Genomic DNA, 13958 nt, shown 5'->3' on the forward strand with positions numbered 1-13958 from the left:
GCGTCCGTCAGACTCAATCCTGACCTCAGAAAGGGTAGCATCTGGTATCGTGGACAGTATTGCGGTGTGATAAGACCATATTGCAGGGCGACCCCATTCTCGATTCCATGCGTTTGTAGTGTCGTCTTGTTTCTCATCGATTGGGAAGTGGGTTTCTTGTAAGAAGATGAAGTCGGGTTTAGCAATTAGCTTGATCCAGTTGAATAATGTACGTCTTTTAGTGGGGTTAGCGATTCCCCTAGTGTTTAAGGATAAAAAAGTTGGCAGTATTCCAGGGTTGAATCTAGTATTAGGTCTTCGCTGGACGATGGGTTAAATTCACCACAGCCCATAACAAAAAATAAAGGGCTTCGATAGCGCAGTTGGCAGCGCGTGAGTCTCATAATCTCAAGGTCGTGAGTTCGATCCTCACTCGGAGCAACTTCTGTAATTATTTTATTTAATCGAATAATGATATAATCAAATTCATTAGCTTGAAAATTTTTGCAAGTGCGAAAAAGAGATCTTGAATGTGAATCGAGTAATAATGCTTTCGATTGAATGGGATATGAAAGTATTCTGTATATATATTATGAATTCCGATTCGGTATAAGCCGAGAAGCACCATTTTAAAACACATTTTAGGAATAATTAATCATCCAGCTAACCAGTAAAATTATTAGATGAAAGATTTGACTAGTAAGACTAGTGGATATAAATATATTATTACTGCTTGAAAAGAGTTGAAGAACAAAATAATTCAGGGACAGCTCCCAATTTGTATAGCGCGATATATCAAATTGCTTTACTATTCCTAAGCTTTTTTCTAGGGGTATATTATTGTTCGACTCTCTATTTTGAATCCTGTCAACATGAAATTTTATATTTTACTTAAATTTAATCTGACAGATATAATGGGAACGGTGGTTGCATATTGAAATCAAAGCTACATATGATGATCAGGCATTTACTTATCACTCTTTAAGGATATACTATACTTGCTCTAAATATAAAAATAGTCCAAATTTTGAAAAAAAAAAAAAAAAATTATAAAATACTGAGAGTTGATGGGTGGCATTAAATAGACCAAAGGAAAAATGTAACAGAGTATTTTCTGAATCAAAGTTGAGCATTACTGAGGGCTCCTAATAATACCATACAATAACTACAAAAAAGAAAAGCGTGAAGAGGAAAGGAATAAGCTGGAAGCTATTGGTATTCAAGGTGGTACAATAGATATAATAATATTAATTATCTTATAAAAAAAGTAGTGATAGAGGAATGATATAAGAAAAGTGAAGTAATGGTCTAAAATAGATTGATAGAGTGGAATTAGGAGAGATTCACGCGGCAGAATTGTTTTGCGCTGGGACTAAGATTATAGTAGAGAATTCAGCACGACAGGTACGACAAGTAAGATGCACTAAGGAGAAAGAGCAATAATATGGAAGCTAGACTCTACTATACGGGAACAGTAATATTGGAGAACCCAAACATGACAAGCACGAAACACTAATCGTGAAGAATCCAGACAGCTGTACTGGTGGGGGGAGCGGGATTTGAAATCGTGTCATCTCGATAGTACCGAGGAGTCCTTACCACTCATCTACTTCACTCCCTAAGGAAGGGATTGGAAGTTCTTTGATTTTATTTAGCTTTGGTTAAATTTAAGTTCTATGTGGTTAGAGATAGGGTAAACTTATCGATAAATGATCAAGAGGAAACTGGGTGAACGTCATAGATGATTCCGTGATTTTTACCCAGGACACCTCTGAAGATCAAACCCCGGTCCCAACTCCGGCCTGAGAACCGCACCCAACCTCTCACTGCTGTCTATTAATACCGTTTCCTTTATCTCTCCTTTCCCTTTTTTTCTTTTATTTTTTCTCTAATTTTTTTTAACTTTTTCCTTTTCTTCATTATTACATGTACTTAAGCAATTTATCTTAATACCGTTGCACACAACTGTTTATCCTTCCCCCTTACATTTATTCCTTTCCCTTCCTTTATTAAATTAATTTGTTTCCCTACTTTCCTAGCTCTTTCCTCTTCACTTTTTCTCTCTTCCTCTTACACATATACCTTTTTTTTTCTTTTTCCTTTCTTTCACTTCTAACTTCCAGATCCTTCAAGATAGGCCAGGAGAATTACCTGGGTGATATCGACGTAGATGCTACCCTAACTTTTAACAGGATAGAATACATTTCAATAAGGTCCTTTGTGAAAAAAAAAATAGAGATAGGGTAAACTACTACGCCAAAATAGCTCAGGCTTTGCTCCTGGCTCACCCTTGATATGTACAAGTAAGGTGGTGGGGAAGGTTGGAAGCCTTTTGTTTTTTTTGTCTTTTGAAGCTACGGTTCTTTATTTGAAAAGTATCCTCATGAAGTTAATCGGTGAAGATAAATCAAAGGTCGTATGCCTTCGTGCAGATTATATCCAATTGCTTGCAGAGTAGGAGAACAATAAGAAAGAATAATAGTAGAGTAATCAGATACGACAAGTAGAGAAACCAGACACGGCAGGTATGACAAGCAAGGAGCAGTAGTGAGAGACAGCAATAATGAAGAGGCTAGAACACGACAATACACAGACAATACTAGGTGAAAAGCCTGACACAACAAGAAGGAGAGAGTGATTGTAGAGAACCAGACTGGAAAAGACAAAGGCAATACTAGCGGAGAACAGACGCGACAAACAAGACAAAGAATTAGTGGAGAATCCAGGCACTTTTTTTGTGCTGGTGGGGGTTACGGGATTCGAACCCGCGCCATCTCGATGGCACCGAGAAGTGCTTCTCACTATCATTATTGAAAAGTCTCCTATACAAGTTAAATGAAAGGTTTGTACACCCTTTATTTCGCATGTAATTCTTGTTTTTCTGATATCTACCAATATCCAATTATTAAGAACGAAGTAGCTTATAGCTCGATTCCTAGAGTATGTCCCGGACACATCTCTAGTGCTGATGCCATCACCGGGAATCGAACCCAGCACACAATGGTTAAGCTCTGGGACTAGGGAATCTATTCTTAGTTTTTTTTCTCTAAGGACGCGCGAACTTACGTCCTGTGGTTTATTTAATATATATTACAAATGTGAGGTATGCTCCCGAACAAGGTTATTGAGTAATAGAAAGTATGGAATATAATTTAAAGAGTTCCGTGCTTGGAAATGTCGGATTAGGTGTTCTTTGCTTCCTCGAAATCGAAGGCTACCCCTTGGCTGTCATCGATCCGGATTAGCGAGCTCTTTCCCCATTTTTGCTTAAACCCTTCTTCGTCTTTTTTCCTTGTGCCTGTATCCACTGTCCTTTGATTGCTATGAGAAGATCTGATAAGAAGGTACACTTGAATGCGATGTCCTCATGTTCTTGGCTGTCTATGACAATTGCGATCCTGGTCTTATGTATACTCCACACCATGATGTCGTGTAACAACATGGAGACTTGTCGATCTTTGCACTGTGTCTCCTCGTGGAATCCGAAGAGTTTCTCGTACTTATGCATGCTTGTCCAGGGCTTATCGAGGATCTTTTGATGGAGCCTGTTGAACCACCTCCAAAGGTCTCCAATTCTCGCACATTCAAAGTATGCATGTTCTATGGTCTCAATCTCTTCTCAACGACATCTCTTGCAGTTGGGGCTGGAATGGTCGAAGTGTTGGGCAATCCTTGCTGTTATTAACTTGTGTTGAAGGAGGCGCCATCGAAGGATCTATTGCTTTGGCTCGCTTGGGCGTCTTGGCCAGCTTTTTTAGGCACTTCTCCACGCTCCTTCATCTGAGGTAATATGCTCCCATTCTCTGGTTACCGCTACTGGATCTGGTGGTACCTGGTATAGTCTGCCGAACTTGATAGAATAAAGCTTGATGTTAACCCCGGCTATTTTCAGGTTATGGGTGGGGAATATTCTCGAGTCTGTGAAGGTCGGCATCCTATAGGAGAGCGCTTACCGAAGATTTGGAAGCAAGGTCAACTGACCTAGTCGCCACATCGTGCTGAGCATGATATAATGCTTGGAAAATCCTTCTTGGTGTTTGACATGGATAAACCTCAACACGTAGTCCAGTAGAACTGGGTCGTAGAATGGCCTATATCTATTGATATTCTGATGATATATGAAGAAGTTACCCAGGACCGAGAGCCCATGTTGTTCTCCACGAGATTGCACTGGTTTTCCTCTCTCAAGGAAGTATTTGTTCCTATTGATCGGTAGGGTCAAAATCCATTCTTAGTAGATGTCGGGAGCTTGAATTTAATTGGGATAATTGATATATGACGGCCGAAATATTTGCTGCTACGGGCGAAAGGAGGTTTGTGTGGAGGGATATCTGGATCTTGGTAAAAATAAGAGATTTATCTTAATAATTCAGGGAATTGGTATTGAACATTAAAATAAACCGAAGGGTTTAAATAGAATTGTGATCAAAGGAGAATAACTCTCACTGGTGTTCAAAGACGAGATAGATAAGACAACAAAGTATCAATCAACATCAACAAGATAGCCATTAGAGAGTATAAGAGTAACCACAAGGGCGGCGAGTAACCACGAGGGGTCGGCAACGTAGCGGCAATCAATTCTATTGGCTGCACTATTTGAAAAATATCGCGCTATCTGAATGTTTTTTTTTTTGATAAATCAATGAAAACTTTTTATTTAATTTCCATATATTACATGAAGTTAATGTCAATGGACTTAACATGACGAGATATAGGTCCTTGATAGATAGGCGTTCAATCGATATGCGTGTATCGTAGTTGTCGTGAATAGCATGTACGTGAAACCGATGTAATCTTTGTACTTATCGTAGGAGGGATGCTTTCAATAATGAAGACTCAATTTCTGATCAAGTGGACAGCAGTCACAAACTAAGAGTAAGTGCTGGTGGGGGAAGCGGGAGTCGAACCCACGCCGTTCTCATCGGCATACCAGGGATAGTCCACTACACTAACCCTCCCCCTCGCGCTTTCTGAATGTCTGTGACTGCCTTTGTGACTCCTCTGTACAAAAACTAATTTTCTCGTAACATTGTTGTCATAACTCGAGTCACATATCAAGCTATCCCAACGATATTCAAGCTCCGACATTAATTAGGAACTAGTTATAAACCAGTATTCATTAGCTTTATTAGTTAACAGGTTATATAGTTATTATATCTTATAGTATAAAAGGAACACTCTAATGAGAACTTCCAACATACACACCTTGTTCTTGAATAAACCTATAGTTTTACCTATGTTCCCCGAGTATCCCCTAGTTATATTGCTCTAGTCTATGACATTGTCACAAAGAGCTTCGGTAGCGCAGTTGGCAGCGCGTGAGTCTCATAATCTCAAGGTCGTGAGTTCGATCCTCACCCGGAGCATATTCTAAAAATTTTTTGGATACTTTTTAGAAAGTCATTTGGACAGCTCAAATAAAATGATTCAAATTATAACTTAAAAAATATTATAGTATTGGACCACAGTTTTAACAAAGTTTTGCAGGCACCATAACCATACACAAATTTTGTGACTATTTCAGAAAAAAATAAAATAATAATATTATTTCCCAGGAGCAATGATATCTAGATAAAAAAAAAGGATAAAAAAAATTTTTAAAAATTGAATATATTCTGTACAAACACTCAAGTTAGGTAAAAATAAAAAATAAAAAAAATTTAAAAGTATAAACTATGAAGTTAACATCTGCAGACTCTCCTTCCTTCACGCTTTAGCAGGTGCAGCAGGAGTTGGTACCACCGAAACAGGGAACCTCCTTCCACGGAACATGAAGAAGCTGGCAGCTGCACCAATGAGCGTCAATGCAAGAATCGCCTAACCAGAGGAAAACGTTGTTAAATCCTGTTATTCTCTATGTAAATTAGTTCTTGATTTTACCCCAAGCTCCGAATAAACACGCCAGTCCATACGATATACAATCACGTGGTTTGGATTGTCGTCAAGTAAATCCCACATGGAAATCCAGAGCCCCGCATTTATGAACATGTCCATCCCAACGATAAGGCACACTGCTCCTGTGATGGAAACCGCAAAGAGAATCACATACCACTCAATAAAGGCCATCAGAAAAATGCCCAGTACAACGAATGAAACAATAAAGAAATAACGGGCAATGTCCTAGTGGATAATGAGAAACACGTGGTAAGATAGGACTGAAGAATGTACTTTGTATTAAAATGTCACCAACATTGAGGATAATGTGATTCTCGGACCAGGACAAGATAAACATAGCCAGAGAAAAGCCACCCATACCTATCGTAAAGATGAAAACAAGTTTATATTATTAGCCAATCATTTGAACTTGAATAATGTTTGTTTACCGCCAATAAAGAACAATGCAAGCTTAAATAAGAAGATGAAAATCATCCCGCCGATGAACGCGAATATGAAGCATATGCACATGTACACGATAATGCGGTTCGCATATCCTTGGGCAGGTTCCGCATTTGTAAGTGCAATGAAACATATGAGGCTGAACACGAGAAAACCTATGAAGAAGAGAGCACCTCGAAGCGAATAAAACGTGCCGAAGAGTAGGAACAGACCGGTGAGAATCAAGATAGCGCCAATAAACCCACGTTCAGGAGTTATCCAAGGGCCGCTTGGAATTTCTATATAATAAAAGCATTTGATCAACAAAAAAGTTTTACGTCCAAATTCTCAATTCATTACCCCAAATTGGTTCATTGCTTCCTGGGCGCTTTACTGTCTCGGTCGGAGTCGCAGTCGCCGTTTTTGTAACTGTGGCTGTAGGCTTTGGCTTGTTCACGCAACATTCAGTATAGCAATCAGCGTAGCAATTGTTGCAATCGCATTTTGCACATTTGTCTTTCCCCTCATTATTCCAACGTTTTTCTAGCGAATTGCTTGTTGCAGTTGGCCGAGCGCAAACTAACGGAAGCGTGAGATTAAGAATAAGAAGAAGCAGCACGAAGTATGCAAATGAGCTCGAGCGGCGCCTTTCCATCATTTTTTATCAGATATCTCAATCTATTAAAATACGCGAAATAAAAAGGCAAAAGTGGAAAATATAACCACGCTATAAAGCAAAGCAAGAGTTAGTCAATCAGTAGTGATTTCACCTGGTAAATAAAGTATTGAGCGATCTCAGGTATATTTATTTAATTTATGATTCGCTAGTGCTGATTCTCTTGGAATAATTTAAGAATTATAATAGAAGAGATCCTTGAAGGTAACGGTTTTCTATTTTTTTTAGAAAAAAAAGAGAAAAAGAAAAAAAAAGCGATATCAAACATTCACAGTTTACGCGTTCTACTTTAAAAAATAAATCGTGCTAACCAGTCAGACGCTGTACTACATTGACGCGATTCCGGATTAGGAGCTTGCTTTTATTGTTTAATCTGTAATTAATCCTTCCAGAAGGAAATTTCACTAAAATAGCTAAAGTTGATATAGATCGATAAGTTTGATAAATGAGAAGAGATAGCACGTTTTATTTTTTTTATAAAAAGATTAATAACATGCTAAAAGTATCATCGAATTGCTTTAACCTCTTAAAAATGATAGTTTCTATGATATCCTACGCGCTAGCTATTTAAGAATGGTGGGGCTAAAAATAGTATTTCCAACTTTTAATTCACTACGCCCACTCTTGCGGGCTGCAGTTTATTTGCAGCAATGCTGAGTAGTTGGCATAGGTTTATCCTTTTTCCCTGTAAATCTATAAAATGCATCATTCGGAAATTGTTGATATAGAGCTTGGTTCATATATGTGGATTCGCAAAGTTTACTGTAAATGACATAAGGTTGGTAAGTACACAATTGCACGATTGCTAGATTTTATGAATACCGAAATATAGAGACATTTTAGGAATATTAAAAACTAAGACAAAAAGTATCAAATTTAAATACAATATCAAGAAAAAGTTATTCAAAAAGGATTAATCAAAGGGGAAAATTAAAGGGAAATCAAACCAAAAAAATAAAAATAAATACAGGTAAAACAACAACTGCAATATAGAGGACTAAAATATGTGGTGAGAAGTGATGCGTACTCATAAAATAAAGAGTATTCTTTTGGAAAGGGTGTGAAACAACACCCAAGTGTATTCAATCATCCATCTTCTACCACTACTACCTCCCCAAACTCTTTTCTCCAAAATTTCCTCTAACATCTCTGGAATCAGTGCATCAGTCAAAGCGCAATGTTTCGCGGTCACGTACTCATCAAAAGATTGGCTCTAATTTCAAAAATTTATAAATTTAGTTTTGCTCGCTTAACATACGCCTCTTTCGTCGACGAGTATTCCGTGCCTGCCCAAAATGAGCGCTAGTTGTCAATCCCCCTCCATTGCGCATCATTGTCATTCGCTTGTTTTCTTCTTCCTCCTCCTCATCATCGTCATCATCTTCATCATCCTCCTCTCGTTCCATCACGGCGCCTTCGTCTTCATCTTCGACTTCTTTCTGCTTAAATATTGACGTTCGTTCTCCATTTGAGGTGGTGTCAGATCCAACTCCAACCACACGAAGTCGCCCTAACCATGACTCTGCGCGCTGAATAGTGTCTCCGAAGATACCTGCTATTGATTGCAACATTTCGCGAGATTCTACTGCCAAATCAAGTACACGTTTTGCAGCCTCTTCGGGATCAGCAGCTGGGCGAATGGCATGGGTTGAGGGAGGTACGGGCGATGCCATTGGCCTAAGGCCCGGCGAAGAAGCTGGGGAAGATGTCGAAGAGCGGTCTGCTGTTTGATTCATTTGCGCCCACCGTAATGGCAAACTTAAAATAAAGCTTCGCACATTTCGCCTAGCTTGTTCCGGTAAAAAGTTTCCAGCATATCGCGAAACTACTTCTACTACACGGCGTAATACATTTACAACATCGCGTTTAGCGCGCGTAAGAGAAGACGCCATATCTGACTGGGTGAGAGCGGTTGTATTCGACGGATTTGTAATACGTGAAATATACGATCGGAGCAAAGCAATTTGATACTCGACCTGACCAATTGCATATTGCAACCATTCTAAACAATAGCGCAGTGACTTCATTCCCTCCTCGCTCACGATGGCTGCTCCTGCCCCTACAGATGTGCCCACTTCCATTGTAATTTGATGCCATCGACTACGAGGTTGCTGTTGGATAGTGGCAACTCTATATTTGGTATTGACACTCTCAGAATTGCCGCTATTGCCATTTTCTTCCCCATAAGTGCCCCGAGAATGAGAGATTCCACGCTTATTGTTTACTACTAAAATTGTATTTAATCTAAGTTAATTCGTACTAATATTTTTTTTAAATTAAAATTAGATACGTACGTTGAGAGTCCTCGTTTCTCGGCCGTCTTCTTCTCAATTCGGAAGAGGAATGATTGTTTAACGCATGTCCATTAATTTTCAATGTATGCGTTGAATCATCTTGGTCATTGGAAGTGGATGGATACTTTTTTTCCAGCTGAAAAATAAGAAAGAAGATTAGTTCGCATCAGTTTCATTCAAATAATATCTCCAGATTAATAGAGGTTACTTTGTCTAGTTGTCTACATGCGAACTCATCTAAAGAAGAAAGGTGTGGATTCAATCTACCGATAACGGGCCCAGCGAGGGTTCTTACACTGCTCTCCACCATTTCCGCTCCATAGCGTACGAGTCTTGAGTTGGCCTTGCTTGCTTCGTAAGTGCGTAGCGTTGTCGCAATCATTGGTATATTGGATATTCGAGCAATAAAATGCTCAGAGTCTGAAGTAGGGGGTTGATCTCCAGCAGTGCGCATAGAATCAAGTGCTTCTGCTGCAAGTGTTTCGTCATCGGGCGGCTGTTGATTCGAGTGAAGCTGGTTGTTGCAGAGCTCAGTAATGGACATTCGTGAGTTTCGACGGGTATCATCAGCTAGAGTTGCTTCATCTTTCATCTTGCTCATGGATTTTGTTGGGAAAAAAATTCGTGTGGCGTTATAAAAGTGGGAATTAAAGAAGAGTGCAATGAGAATAGTTAGTAACTTAGATATAAATGAGTAGTATAACAGACTATTAATATAGAAAAGACTCGTTAAAAGTTTAAAGAGAATTCAAATAGTATTGAGAAAGAATTTTGGAATCAAATCATTAATTCAAAATCTTCACAAGGAAAAAAGGGGTGGGGAAGAACAAAAAATCGTGTGTGACGTGAGCATGCGCTTGAAGAGAAGCCTAAATGTTTTTTTTTTGACATTTTTGTCCCAAATATGTCTCTAGAACAGACTTTCCTCCGTTACATCTCTAAGGATAATTGTAAGCGCTAATCTAAATTTTATACTTCATCGAATGCAAAATATATCTAAGCATCCCATATATTGTTGAGAGATTAGTAAACCGATGTGTCGCTTTGGTCGTGCTAAGATCGTTCTATATCAAAATAGCTTAACGATTTACGCTATTAATCGCTAATGACACTGAAATCGCATCGAATTACCTATTGGGGAAAAGCGCCTCGAAATGAGGTTCAAATAAGCTAATGCCTGGTAATTATACAAATTTTTGGACTGATGGATTCAACGGAACTTTGCCATACTGTCCTGAGATTGAGCCAGCAATGACTCGTTCCCTACCAGAAATGGTAGAATCCCTACAAAAAACCCGCCTGGTGAAAACCGCTAGAAAATGTATAGAAGCATGTAGAAAAGATGGAGAACGCTTGCGATTTCATTTAAATTTTCAACAAATTCACTATTGTATTCTCCTCTCCCATTATAAATATCATGAAAAGTAGGTGAAGAGTTGGTAAAACTTTAGGGATTCGCGAACGTTCTCCATCTATTCTACATGCTTCTATACGTTTTCTAGCAGATTTCACCTGGTGGGTTTTTTGTAGGGAGTTCTTAATCCTCGACTGCAAAGGAGGCAACTCAACTGCCAAGTATGATAGGTTTGACACGGGTGATTCAGGAACTTTAAGGCAGTTCAAGAATTTTTTGATCTACAGGTATTTGATACCCGACATCGCATGACTATATAGGATCTCAGAAGGCTGATAGCACTTGATTCTCTATAAGTTTGCTTACCTGGCAAGATGGAACGCAAACCGGAAGATTTGACTGTCTTATTACTGATGTGAAATCAGTCATCGGCTTCACTATGTCACGTAAGTATTGTTCTCCACGTGTGGAGCTACACGCAGTTATTCCTCAGCCAAGTTCATCCGAGTAATGTCAACATCTATTGGGGCTAATATAAGTAAAACACATTTGTTTGCTCAGGTAAAATGCAAATTTGGTTGCAAGGTCACTGTCCTTTTGTTATATCAGCTATGCAAGCAAGCGCCTTAACAGGCTACCGATTTTAATGCTTGACAATGATCATATCAGTGCTTTTTTTCCTTATGAAAGACTTTTCTACTTCCAACAATGAATAATTTGATTATTTGGATGAATTCATCAGATAAAACCAATATTGGAAAATCAGCACTAGCCAACACTCATGACGTTGAGTACTTCTGTGCTGTAAAACCTGATATTGGCATGTTCTCCTCGTTTGGATTACATAGTGCGGCTTTCCAGGATACCAGCACAAGATAGAAATGGCTGTACATTTTGCATGAGTACCTTCTCTAATGGAGCATTTAAAATAGTCGAATTTATAGAATTCCAACTTAGCATCTTTGAAATAGACGCATGTATATCCCGGTTTGTATAATAACCTATCCGCTCTCATATATAACCTTAGGATTTTCAATGTTAATTCTAATATATATAGATACTAGTGCCCCTTTGGCTATTGGAGAAATATTGGCTTTTACCTTCAATCTCAATGCAGTTAAAAATTTTGCGATACATACACCTTGTACTGTAGTTATAACAGAGGATTTGGATTGTAGTCTAACATGGGTAAACACAGGTTTGCACCGATCCTCTCACCCGGTTGATAGACTCTACTATCAAAAATTGGCGTGTGTCGGTCAGTTTCAAATCCCCTCTATTGGTACTTGTCTAAGGGGATTTTTTTTTGGGGGGGGGGTTATTGTTGTAAATTCATCGAAAAAGATGGTATAATATATATTTGTGAAATGTGTTCGAATCCCTACATAAATCATTTTTGCCGAATAACTCATGCTGACCAGGGCTATAAGCGTCGAGAACGTGCGGGCATTGGCCGGTATTGGTAGGAAATACTAAGTTGGTTTCAATTTGCTATATCTTCCCTCAGAATTTCTTAAGTGCAGCCATCATCTCTTACCATTGAAATTTACACAGGCAAATTTCACTTTTAATGAACATTATCCTCTTGCCATTTGAGAAGATTAATTGCAATTTTTATTGATGGACACTAGAATTGTCTTGATTCATTCGGTTGAATAAACAGATTGTACAAAGCTTAGCACGTAGCAAATTTTTGGCGTTGCAAAAAGTTTTTAGCTTTCAGTTGTTCTCCGCAATCAGTGCATAAGTAAAGCCAAAGTAAAACATTCAAGAAATAACAAGATCAATCGTATAATTAATAATCAGCCATTTCTATGGGCTCAGAATTAAAATAGGGAGGTCGGAACAAGTTGTATTGGGAAAGATTTACACCTAGGATTTTAGAGGCATCTTACAATATTGTGGCGATGGCTAATTAGAGTTATTGTACGCTGGAAACAGTCAAATCATATGAGTGGCTCGTAAATTACTCCCTCTTTGTATATATACCCATTGTTTGGAGAATTTCTTGCTTATAATCCGCAATTCATTCCTTGAGTATAATTTACCTACACTCATTATTTTCCATCTTCCTTATTTATTCTAACTTTTTGCAAAATGCAAAGCAATTCTCATTCTGATTACACTTATCCTCCACCTCCGCCTCAAACCCCTTCATCTCCATACTTGCAGCATCAACCTCCACAACAATACCAGTTCGCGTATCCTCCTCCTCCTCCCGCTGCTGGAGACAAAAACTACTACCAACAATCATACAGCCAACCCTCTCCCCAACCATATTACCAGCATCCACCTCCCCCCCCTCAAACAGTGATTTATGCTAATACCCCCACTTCTGACACCAATATTCCATTGATATTATTTATAGCAGTATGTGCTTGTGAGCTTGATCCCTTTTCTACTAGTGAGCTAACGCCCCAAAACATAGGGTTTTTGCTTTCCAATCCTGTGGCTTGTCGGTAGTTGTTATTTGAAAACACCTGGTAACCATTGAATTTCTATAATAATAATAGGTTTGCTTGTGTAAATGGGCATGTTTTAATTTGCCTTATCTTTGATCTCTCCTTTAGATCCAAATCAGCGTCTCTGGGCTCGCCTTTGCCTTGGCTTCTTTATCGTCTCTGTACTAATCAGCATCACCATTATAGTGGTGTTTTTCACCGTGTACGGTAGAGCTACTAGATGTCTCTCCTCCCGATATTACTGTTAGATTCTGCAAAGGACTTAAAGAATTATCTATGTGTGGTCTTCGAGGAATAGATTTCCTTACTAGTTGATCTCGGACGAATCATCAATGTAATGCTGAATAGCATCCGATTCGATATTTAAATCTTACATAATGCCGGATCAAATCTCTTTGGTTTTAATCCGTATTCGTGTTTATATGTTTATATTTTTATTGATTGCAAGCGTGGCTGGGTAGATATCATTTGAATCTAAGAATAAAGTTGTTTACGACTGGTTCACAAAGTTCCGAAGCACTCATGAGCTTTTAGTGATTTCTTAGATATACTAACAATACCGTCTCTGGCTTGGTGTGACAGAGAAGCTCCGTGGCTAGCACAGAACTCCTTTTATCCTCCTTGTCCTTGAACGCGTGGATAAAGAGCGTCCCTGTACGTCACTATGATACTGAGTAACAATTTCGCTAATGTGAGCACAAAATTTATTTGAAGGAATTAATCATGGAAACTCCTAAGGACTATTCTACGACCAGGGCTTTTCGCAAAAAGGCCTACGCTAGTCAGAGTGCTCCCCTTGGCGTATTTCTCGTTGGCATAGGAGTGCTATAGCCCAACTGAGCTCTGGCATTCAGCTATGTTTACCCTCTTTCAGACAA

At 38.8% G+C, this 13958-nt stretch overlaps 5 protein-coding genes and 2 non-coding genes across 7 annotated transcripts; 4 read left to right on the forward strand and 3 right to left on the reverse strand.

The window, feature by feature from the left end:
• Positions 1–347: 347 nt before the first annotated feature.
• Positions 348–420, forward strand: VTP21DRAFT_t269. Its single transcript has one exon. It is a non-coding gene; the product is annotated as a tRNA-Met (tRNA).
• A 2800-nt stretch (positions 421–3220) lies between these two features.
• Positions 3221–3985, reverse strand: VTP21DRAFT_6291 (uncharacterized protein; the record flags this gene model as incomplete). The annotated part of the gene is made up of 4 exons (XM_069396905.1): positions 3221–3524; positions 3604–3753; positions 3812–3829; positions 3933–3985. The coding sequence occupies 4 exons, from the start codon at positions 3983–3985 to the stop codon at positions 3221–3223; spliced, it is 525 nt and encodes a 174-aa protein (XP_069247176.1).
• A 1287-nt stretch (positions 3986–5272) lies between these two features.
• Positions 5273–5345, forward strand: VTP21DRAFT_t270. The gene has a single exon. It is a non-coding gene; the product is annotated as a tRNA-Met (tRNA).
• A 340-nt stretch (positions 5346–5685) lies between these two features.
• Positions 5686–6952, reverse strand: VTP21DRAFT_6292 (uncharacterized protein; the record flags this gene model as incomplete). The annotated part of the gene is made up of 5 exons (XM_069396906.1): positions 5686–5796; positions 5860–6099; positions 6170–6234; positions 6303–6593; positions 6655–6952. 5 exons carry the CDS (start codon positions 6950–6952, stop codon positions 5686–5688), a joined length of 1005 nt encoding a protein of 334 aa, XP_069247177.1.
• Positions 6953–8205: 1253 nt separating this feature from the next.
• Positions 8206–9865, reverse strand: VTP21DRAFT_6293 (uncharacterized protein; the record flags this gene model as incomplete). Its single annotated transcript, XM_069396907.1, has 3 exons — positions 8206–9197; positions 9265–9400; positions 9473–9865. The coding sequence occupies 3 exons, from the start codon at positions 9863–9865 to the stop codon at positions 8206–8208; spliced, it is 1521 nt and encodes a 506-aa protein (XP_069247178.1).
• Positions 9866–10681: 816 nt separating this feature from the next.
• Positions 10682–11497, forward strand: VTP21DRAFT_6294 (uncharacterized protein; the record flags this gene model as incomplete). Its single annotated transcript, XM_069396908.1, has 5 exons — positions 10682–10688; positions 10767–10905; positions 10976–11064; positions 11180–11203; positions 11361–11497. 5 exons carry the CDS (start codon positions 10682–10684, stop codon positions 11495–11497), a joined length of 396 nt encoding a protein of 131 aa, XP_069247179.1.
• Positions 11498–12715: 1218 nt separating this feature from the next.
• Positions 12716–13328, forward strand: VTP21DRAFT_6295 (uncharacterized protein; the record flags this gene model as incomplete). The annotated part of the gene is made up of 3 exons (XM_069396909.1): positions 12716–12988; positions 13047–13101; positions 13189–13328. The coding sequence occupies 3 exons, from the start codon at positions 12716–12718 to the stop codon at positions 13326–13328; spliced, it is 468 nt and encodes a 155-aa protein (XP_069247180.1).
• Positions 13329–13958: the final 630 nt, after the last annotated feature.

The sequence above is a fragment of the Calcarisporiella thermophila genome, assembly GCF_041956535.1.
Source record: "Calcarisporiella thermophila strain CBS 279.70 unplaced genomic scaffold VTP21scaffold_26, whole genome shotgun sequence".
Taxonomy (NCBI): Eukaryota; Fungi; Calcarisporiellomycota; class Calcarisporiellomycetes; order Calcarisporiellales; family Calcarisporiellaceae; genus Calcarisporiella; species Calcarisporiella thermophila.